The sequence below is a fragment of the Lepeophtheirus salmonis genome, chromosome 7 (assembly GCF_016086655.4).
Source record: "Lepeophtheirus salmonis chromosome 7, UVic_Lsal_1.4, whole genome shotgun sequence".
Lineage (NCBI taxonomy): Eukaryota > Metazoa > Arthropoda > Copepoda > Siphonostomatoida > Caligidae > Lepeophtheirus > Lepeophtheirus salmonis.
The window spans coordinates 33069889-33079704 of record NC_052137.2 but is presented as its reverse complement, the minus strand read 5'-3'; the positions used below and the strand labels follow the sequence as shown (position 1 = coordinate 33079704).

The 9816-nt window shown below is 35.2% G+C and overlaps 1 protein-coding gene across 1 annotated transcript; it reads left to right on the top strand.

Moving 5' to 3' along the window:
* Positions 1 to 7180: 7180 nt before the first annotated feature.
* On the top strand, positions 7181 to 9472 carry LOC139906030 (zinc finger MYM-type protein 1-like). Its single transcript, XM_071890141.1, has 2 exons — positions 7181 to 9044; positions 9101 to 9472. Exons 1-2 carry the CDS (start codon positions 7458 to 7460, stop codon positions 9278 to 9280), a joined length of 1767 nt encoding a protein of 588 aa, XP_071746242.1. The 5' UTR covers positions 7181 to 7457; the 3' UTR covers positions 9281 to 9472.
* Positions 9473 to 9816: the final 344 nt, after the last annotated feature.

The following is a 9816-nucleotide window of genomic DNA, read 5'->3' as shown; positions in this document are numbered from 1 at the left end:
AGACAAGAAGACTATAATAAACACGGATGATATTGAGATTGGCATTATGCTTAAAATGCACTGTACATCATTTGGAAAAGTCTTTAGAACATGGTTGAACTTTATGTATTATCAATTTAAAAAAATTGATCAGTTCTTGCTCAATAACATCATATACCTCAAACATCCCAAAGGACTTAAAGTCAAAGTTTTCAAATACGAGAATGATCTTGGATCTTATCAATTTCTAATCAAATATTTAAAAGAACTGCTGTAATCACTTTCCTGATCCACTTCGTCTTCCTAAATTATGAAATTGTATGGGTAGTATGGAAATCACTACTTTTTACTAATATTATTATATTCAAACAAGGGGTGAAATAAACTTAAATCAAATAATTCGTTATTAGCCACAACCAATGGATCCTTAAATAAATTATTAAATTTAAATTCCTAACTTAATAAAAGCAATTACAAGGTAAAGACTAAATAAATAAATTGAAATGGATTTTAGAATAGAAAAATATATATAAAAGGCCCTATGGATATCATCATATATGTATAAAATTAGCATAAAAAAGAAAAGTTGAAGTGATAATTATCAGTCCTATGTATTTAATTCAATAATGCTAGAAAATTTACCACAAAACATAGTTATTTTTTTCCATTGTATAAATGATAAACATACTAGTACTTAGATTTCTATATATTGTATAAAGATAAATTCTTTATAAATGTTGACTGTTGTTTATTTGTTGAAGGAGCTGGAAAGTAATCATTCCTCAATAAAAACTATCTTGATTTTCATGAAAAGAAATGTTTGTCCCTTTCCGTAACTTAATGAGAATGAGTAATTCATGAATGGACTATATACATATTATCTTGAAATATCCTGATCCAAAAGGATGATAGCTATTCGTTATCCTGTTGAGTCAGTCCTTACTCACTAAAGAAACAAATTCCGATGATTGAACTTTGTTGACAATATCATAGAAATGAAGAGAGTCATTCTATTCTAATCTAGAAACTCTTTCTAAAGACAGAGAAAGGCCATTTTCTTCTTGCCTAACCTTGTATTAGTAACATTGACTAATAGATGGATTAGTTTTAAAGGATTTAAATCCAAATTGTAATTGTCTTCATACGTTTCATATTTCTTGAAAAGAGTAAATTCTTGAAATTAACTTCTGTGGTTGTCCAACTCATCTTTGCAAGAACCACTTTGTCAAGAATACTTTTTATTTAATTATCACTTAATAAAAATTAAAATCCTTTTCATCAAGTCTCAAATAATAATTTGTATTAAAATGAAAAGACTTTTCTCAACAGGTGAATCAACTTAGTCTAGATTTCTCTAGCTAGTAGATAGTATTTTTTGGCGGGATAATCATAATTATTATTCAAGGATTATTTTTCTGCAATGTGGCGCTACTCACTAGCGATTAATGTGTTTATGTTTCGAATATATTAAGTAAAAATATTTAGGTAAAAATTAAGTAAAATTATATAGGTATGTTATATTTGTTCTAAAAGATTATTTTTGGAAATTATTATATATATTACATTTAATGTTGAAAAATATTTTTTATAAGTTTTTTTTTCTTGTCTATTTTGAAGAAACTAATAAAATTTATATGAAATATACAATTGTGTTGGTCGAAAATTATTAAATAGTATCAAGGATTCTAATGTTATTTTTATTACATCATTACACAATGCTGTATTCACCCTGATATACCCACATTGTATCGCGTTCATTGATATGGGTCACCTTTTTGGCATTCATTTCAGTATTAAAAAATATTTGGACCCCTCGGGTTGCAAAGGAGCCGCATGACGGTCATTAACTAGCACAAAAGTTGTAATTTCCTTATTAAAAAGGGTGCATGATATTTGGGGAAGCGGTTGCGGTGGATAATGATCCACCTCTTGAAGCTACATTTTTTTTATGGAACACTTTCGTTCTCCGGATACAGATTGTTGACCAAATAAACATTTATTGTCATTATCCGGTGTTATCTCTATGCCCTTGCTTGGGCCTTTCCTGGTCTATATTTAAATCAGTTGCAGCTGATGACTATCATTCATAGGGGTGCTGTTACATAACAAATGGGTGGGTGGTTGGTGATCAAAATGAGCATAAGGTTCCCCAACAAACTTTAGAATAATTGAGAACCTTCAGGTACTTCTTTTAATACGATGATTTTATGTTATATAGTATATAAAGTAGATCTATTAGTTTATAATTTTTTAATATATATTTCCCATAAATTTAAATGCATTTTTTCATAAATATATTTCGTTTAGTATATTTGTTATTTTGACATTATTATTTTGATAAATTTGTTATATTAACTTGAACAGTAACTTTTTAGTTCGTTTTCAAGTTTTCAATACATAGATATAAACACAAATTATCTAATCTGATTATCGGAGATTTAATAAAATATGATATTCCAATAAAGCAACACAACTTTCTTTAGCATCAAGAAAATTAAATTAAATTTTCATGAAATACAGTATTGTGCAAAATATTTAAATACCTGCTAATGAATTGTATAATATGAAATTCGAGTATATGTATATTTTCCCTCGCTTTCCAGACAATAAATGATTTTTATCGCAAAAGAAAAAAGAGAAATTAAGAATTAAAACAACGTACTTTTATTTTGTGTAGTTATAACAATTGATGGTGCTAAATGTCGGGTGAAAATTAATATACTTTGCATCGACAATTTGATTTATAACTTTACTAGATACTAGATAATCAAATGTGTTAACGCCCATTATACCTTATATTTGATTTATTACACCCTATTTGTAATATTAAAGACTATCTTGAGATGACTTATTTTCCAGCAGATGGTGTGATTAAATGAATCAACGGATTTAAAAAAAAATAAACTGGGGAAAAGAAGACGAATTTATCTACATAAAATACAAATGACGTAAAATTGATTTCCCCTTTTTAAGTAATGGAAATCCAGCATTTCTATGAGGATCCCCAATACACTTTTAGACTTCTTAGAAAGGCAGAAATGGTTGATGCGCGTGATCTTTTTTCTCTTTTATTCATTATTTAATAAGTCGTGTTTGAATTTTTTTCTAAAAAAATGGATTTATGCACGACTCTTGCAAGTTTTTTCTCTGTAAATTGGCATTTTGTAACCAGTGTTAACTTCTTCAGATATTTTCAGTTTTGTTTTGTCTTTGTCAGGCAATAGTTGTTTTTTTAAAGTCATTAATTAGTCTTTGTAATCATTTGGTCAACTTTCGTCTTCGTCAGAGTTTCATCTACGTTATAATATTGTTTCCGTCAGACATCATCATTATTTTGTCATAGTTATTTTCCATTTCGTATTCGTCTCGTCTTCGGTGGAATTTAGTCTTAGTCAGTGTTACATATTCGTCAAAGTTTCGTCTTTGTCTCGTCTTTGTTATGATTTGTGTCAGATTTTTGTCTTTTCTAAGTTTCGTGTGTCAGAATTTCGTCTTTGTCAGAACTTCCTCTGCATTGGAAACAACTGTATTTCTTCAATTTATATTTTCTTTCAAATTGATTATGCTTTAAAAATATGGTATTAAAGTTCGAAAAATATGTCAGTATGACCCGGAGTAAGTTCATAACCCACTGCCAAATTATTGTAATCAGGAAAAGCAACCTTAACTCGAGACTTTATTTACTTTTTCTGCTCACAGGTTCAGCAAAATACCAGTATTGGGGCACGTAGTGGGCTCATACCCAAACGCCAATTAACTGTTTTCTGTTATGACCTCTAGTGTGGAACTACATTTTTTTTTATGATCCATTTGATTTCCTACTGTGTTTGCAAAGGTGGTCCGCATCCAGAATGGGGGGGGGGAAGGAGGGGTTATGGCTTATATTATGAGCCATAACTATAAATTGCAAAATAGCATTTATCGAAGTTAGAAAGTAAAATATTCAAAATCTGTTAAATTGTATACGTTTTAAGAAATTTTTTGTGTTATGAGTTGTTTTTAAGACCATAGGAGCATGTTGCACGAACACTCATTAATAGCATTCGTCTTTTTTGTCTTTGTAATCAAAAGGCATTAGTTTCTGTCAGAGTTTCGTCAGTGTCATAATATTTTCTTCGTCAGACATCGTCATTGTTTCGTCGTAGTTGTTTATAATATTCATTGTTCATAGAAACGAGAAAATGTGCAGTAATTGTATGGTGAAGGACTATAATCATACCTATTTTATTACATTCATGTATAACAATATATATACTAAAATTTGATAGTGTTAAAAAGCAGTGTCATCAATGCTTTATCTGAGGCATACCAAACTAGCTTGTAACGCGAGAGGTGTACAATCTTTTGCATATGAAAGGATCCTAAATAAAGATTAAAGCGCGACTCATTCCCAGTAAGACAACCACTGATGTGAATTAAGATGCAAAAGAGACTGAGACTCCCAAGGTTACAATGTCGAATGAGGTGCCCACTTGGAAGGAGAGTGTTGAGAGTATTCAAGAGATTACCACAAGAAAGTAGAACTAGGATGCTAGATATAAACCGTTGAAGAAGTATCAAGAAGCATAAAAGGCATCATCAAAGAAGAAGGGTTAAAGGGTATACAAGAGGAAGCAACTGATTCCTTTTCGAAGTCTACATACGTTATGCGTCTTAGAGATGACTGGAAAACAGTATTGAGAAATTGAAAAGAGGAGGTCCAGAAGCCTACCCCAAGTCCAAGACTACTAAAGAAAAAGATACCAAAAAGAACATCAAGCCCGGGGAAGAGTCAATGGAAACGAGATCCAAAGGAAATTGTCCCTCTGAAGATGCACCAAGTTTCCGATGAATTAAAATTTAAACAATATGAAGAAGCTTCGTATCGTTCATATGAACATGTGGACGAGGATTCGTTGTTTGTCTCAAGAAATTATAAAAAATACAAATTAGATGCGAAACCTAGAGCAAGAGATACTCTGGTATAGGGGTGGCAATCTTAAACCCAAAGAAATGGACCCTTAGGACATATTTATGGACCAAGATGGAAATACGAAGATCTTGGAAATAGAAGATATAAAAGAAAAGTTATACATCATTGATTTACAGACCCCAAAATACTTGCAGGGTATTTAAAGGAGTTAGGAGCAAATCCCAGGAAAGAGAAAGTGATAGTGGTGGGAAATTTTAATGTATTTGAAATTTATGGAAAGGATTACACATCACTATATGGCTTAACAAATTCAAAAAGTCTGGTATCATGGAAGGAAAATAATGTTATGAATGATCTGGCAGATGTTACCCATAATTACAAGCCGACATTTATCCGAAAATATTACCATGAGTTTAATAGACTACATGTATGGTTTAAACAAATTATCACTATCAGATATACATTTAGAAAGAATTTCATACAAATTGGTTGTAGGATCACTTCATTGTGTTGGGAACCATATGCTCAACAAAATCGGAAAACATGATAGAAACTAAATAATGAACTACTCAAGCACACTGAAGTGGTGGAAACATTGAGGGAGGACATAGATGTTATCCAAAGGGATATAGATGGTGGTTGTGAAGTAAGATGTAGTGTTCTACGAACCCCACCAACAGACGCAAGTAACAGACCGGAGTATAGCCAATAAGAAGACCTTTTGATTGGTGGTACACTAAATATAAATTCTATAAGGGATTACACTTAAAAGGATGTACATAGACATAACTATTAAAATATATCAACTTGTAAACAAAAGGAGCATTACTATCTATTTAAAACAAATCCCTACGTCATGAGCTAAAAGTATATAAAAGACAATACATAACACCAACCCTCATTCAACTTGTACTCGAGGACGAAGTTGATTAATGTGTCGTTTAACCATTCCTTGTGGGGTCTGAACTGACCACAGCACATCCCCAATCTTCCTTTGTATCACTCCAGCTACCTACTTGGGCTGGCCAAGGCCGTAGCAACGGCACCACATGGTAGTTTTGATTTTAAATTTTTCAGATCGTGATGAAGGAGGAGGAGGAGAAGGAGAAGCTGGAAGTTATCCATCCAATCATGTACAAATACAGCGTGCGCCCAACAGCTCAGCTGGCGTGCTCCCACACTCTAACGGCGTTGCCCTGTTGGCAAATAACATTTCCTCAAGTGATGCTCCTATATTTTTCTTTATCCCATTTTTAATCATCCTTACTCCTCTTTTAGCATGCCCATTGGACTGCGGATGATATGGTGGAGAGAAGGAATGAACTACCCCCCATTCGGACATACAGGGAGTGGGGATCAAATTATCGCCTACTTTAAACCTTGATAACCTGAAGACGACACTATCAAATAAAAAACTGGTTACCAAATAGGCAAGCTCTTCTCGTCAGCTGTCGATACGTAGTTCAGTTAGCATCATGCCGTCATCATATGAGGAGCTACAGAGCTATAAGTGGAACGAGGAGCTTTTGAGGTCCGCCGCAGTCATGGCATTGGTTAATAATGGAGGTGAAATCTACAATTCAACGATTGCTTCAACCTTAGGAGTGAATTTATGGACTGTTCAGCGTATCCGTAAGAAGCTAGAGGATACCTGGGATGTTGATGCCACCAGGGCCTTATGTCAGTATTGCCCTTTGTCCGCTTCAGCGGACCAAAAAAAAAAAAAAACCTTACTCAACCGTCCACCAATCATATAGGTATGTAAATATAGATGAATTAAGTCATAATTAATTATTAAAATCTATTATATATATGTAACTTATGACCAGCTCATAATAGTACTGAGTCATTATAATAAAATTACATATTTGTAGCACGTCCACCCAAAAGGAAGCTAGATAATTTTTCTCAAAATTGAACATGGAATACATTTTCCAACAAATTATAGTTCATTTAAATGAAAAAATGATTCTGATTAATCCTTAAAAATTGTACTTAAAGTAGCGAAAATTCACCGGCACATTTATAAAATTAGTAAATTAATAAACTATATCTCAAAGACAATATTGGGGCCAAATTAAGTCAGATAGATAAAACGGAGGTTTTAAACTACAGTTAACACTCTCGGGTATCTCAATTCATCGCAGAAATTTGAATTTGTGGACGGAGGCCCAGAGTATCCTGTCGTCGTATCGAGCCAACTGGGTGACCCGATACTTACCGGGCAGGAGCCAAAGCGGAAGGACATCCAGACCAAAACCAGAGTGGAGACTATAGACGTTTGGGGTCTAAGCGGGAAACTGTGCCTAAAGTCGAGAGAGATCATCCTCTACAGCCCAAGTTACAAACATACAGTCCTCAGATTGATGACAAATACTCCAGAGACTTTTAATATTATTGGTTCCGTAAGTTCCCGTGGCTAGAATATGACAAGGTTGAAAAGTCAGCCAAGTGTTTCGCCTGTTCCAAATTTTCCATTTCCAACCTAGGGAAATTTGAGTTCAAAACATGGAAAAACAGTTCCTCGTTGAAAGTTCATTCTAACAACAAAAAACACAAACTGTCGATGGAAAAGTGGATCAATTTCCTCACATCAAAGAGAAAGAATACCTCGGTTCTCGGCCATGTTCAGTCTCAACATGCTGAGGAAGTCGTGAAGTGGCGAGCTTATTTGAGGTATCTTTTCCAAACTGTTGGGTTCATCGCAAAGCAAGGATTGGCTTTTAGGGACGATTTCGAAACAAGAGAAAAGTTGACGGAATCTAATGAAAACAATCGAGGAAACTTCTTGGAGCTTTTGTCCCTGCGTTCACACGAAAATCATATTCTTAAAGATAAACTGGAGGCCGAAGTCAAAAAATTTGGTTCAGCTGGGGCAGGTTTTGCCAAATGGACTTCACTTGACATCCAAAATGAGCTGATAGAGATTATAGCATCCAAAGTGACGGAAAATATAATTGAAGATGTCAAGACTTGTGCCGGCGATGATGACTACTGGTTCTCTGTGATTGTCGATGAGACATCAGATATGTCAAACACGGAGCAGTTCAGTCTGTCACTGGGATATCTGACGAGTGAAGGCATCAAGAAAGAGAGCTTCCTAAAGTTTGTAAAAGTTACCCAGACTGACGGCAAATATTTGTTTGAGAAGCTTCACGAGGCTGTCAAGGATCTCGGCCTTAACCCCGCCCACACTGTCTCCCTGGCTGCGGATGGTGCCTCCAACATATCCTGCATCAAGAAGGGTCTTGCCGCCAGGTGGAAGGAAGCAGCCCCACTGTGCGTCTACATCCACTGCTACGCCCATGTCCTCAATCTTGTAGTCAAGGATCTTCTCTCAGATATAACCCTGTTGAGAAATACAATGGGGACAGTACAAATTTTATACAACTTCATTGAAGGGTCACCAAAGAGGTCAGCAATCTACAAGTCGGTGAAGATAACAAGTAAAGATGAGGAGCATGCCAAGGTGATGACCCTGAAGAACCAGTCTGCTACCCGCTGGAGTCTCCGCTACGATGCTGTACACGATGTATCTCTAGGGATGGTCAGAATCATGAAGACCCTCATAATAATGAGAAAAGATAAAGATGCATTGTCGAGTTCAACAGCAACTTCTCTGCTCAACAGCATCTTTAGTCACGAATTTGTTTTTGCCATTGAACTGTTGAAGACACTCCTCAGACACACATCTAGCATGTCAGATGAACTTCAAGGCAGAAAGGTTGACCTAACAAAGGCCCGGAAACACGTCAACCTAGTGATTAGGACTCTTGAAGATCTTAAGAATGAGAAAATCTTTGAATCAATCTGGAAACTTGCTGAGTTGAAGTCGTCTGAGATGAAATCAGTATTTGACAAGGAGGACTCAATTGATTTGGAATTCAAGGAGGCGAAGATTCCAAGGAGAATAAAGTGGAAAGGAACAACTGAATCTTACTTCCGTGAAACAAATTTCGATGTTGCAATCAATAAGATTGTATTAGAGCTTGAGAGCAGATTTGCCACCGACGATACAAACATCACAATGGATCTCATTGCAATCGTCAATGACAGTGAAGTGGAGACCTGTGTCATTGAGCGTGTCGCCAAGCACTACAGACTTGAACTCGAGCAGCTCCAGTCAGACCATGCAATCTTCCAGCAATTCAAGGTTAATATTATAATGTTTCATTTTGCATTATATGTTTAAAACTTATGTTTCTCTAGGTAGATATTGACACAGAAGACATGGTTTCGTCACAAATTGCTGCGGAGTTAATAAGCTCGGGAGTGGCCCGCCTGATGCCAGAGCTATACAAGGTGATCGTTATCCTGGCATCTTGCCCATCAGCAGCTGTGAGGCGGAGCGGTCATTCTCCTGTCTCAGAAGGCTCAAGAACCACATGAGGACCACCATGTACCAGGAGAGGCTCTCCTCCCTCACCCTCTTGAACATGGACAGGGTGATGGTGGACAAGGTGCTCCATGAAGACATGGACAGTTTGATTGACACCTTTGCGTCAAGGAAAGAGAGGAATAACTTGTTCTTCTAATCATGATAAAGAACACATGCATTTTTTCTTCATTTTTTTCAAATACATCACCACGTATACATGCGAGTTAAGAACATCAAGACTTGTGAACATAATTTATTTTCTGTCGATGTAACCGTTTCCGTTCATTATCTTCATCCGTTTTAAAAATATTGAAGGAGGTTTAAATTGTTTGACTTAATTGTATAGTTCAAAAAATTTCTCTCATTCTTGCACCGTGCATTTTATACTCCATTATACTCCTTCCTTTATGAATAGGTCGGCATTGACATTCCATCTAGAGTTTTTCCTTTTCATTTTATTTTTCCTAATGTTTGCCTGAAGAAAATAATGGTCAGACAGTCCATTGGACGATATTCTTGCAAGATTTAATCTATGCTGTAGCATTTG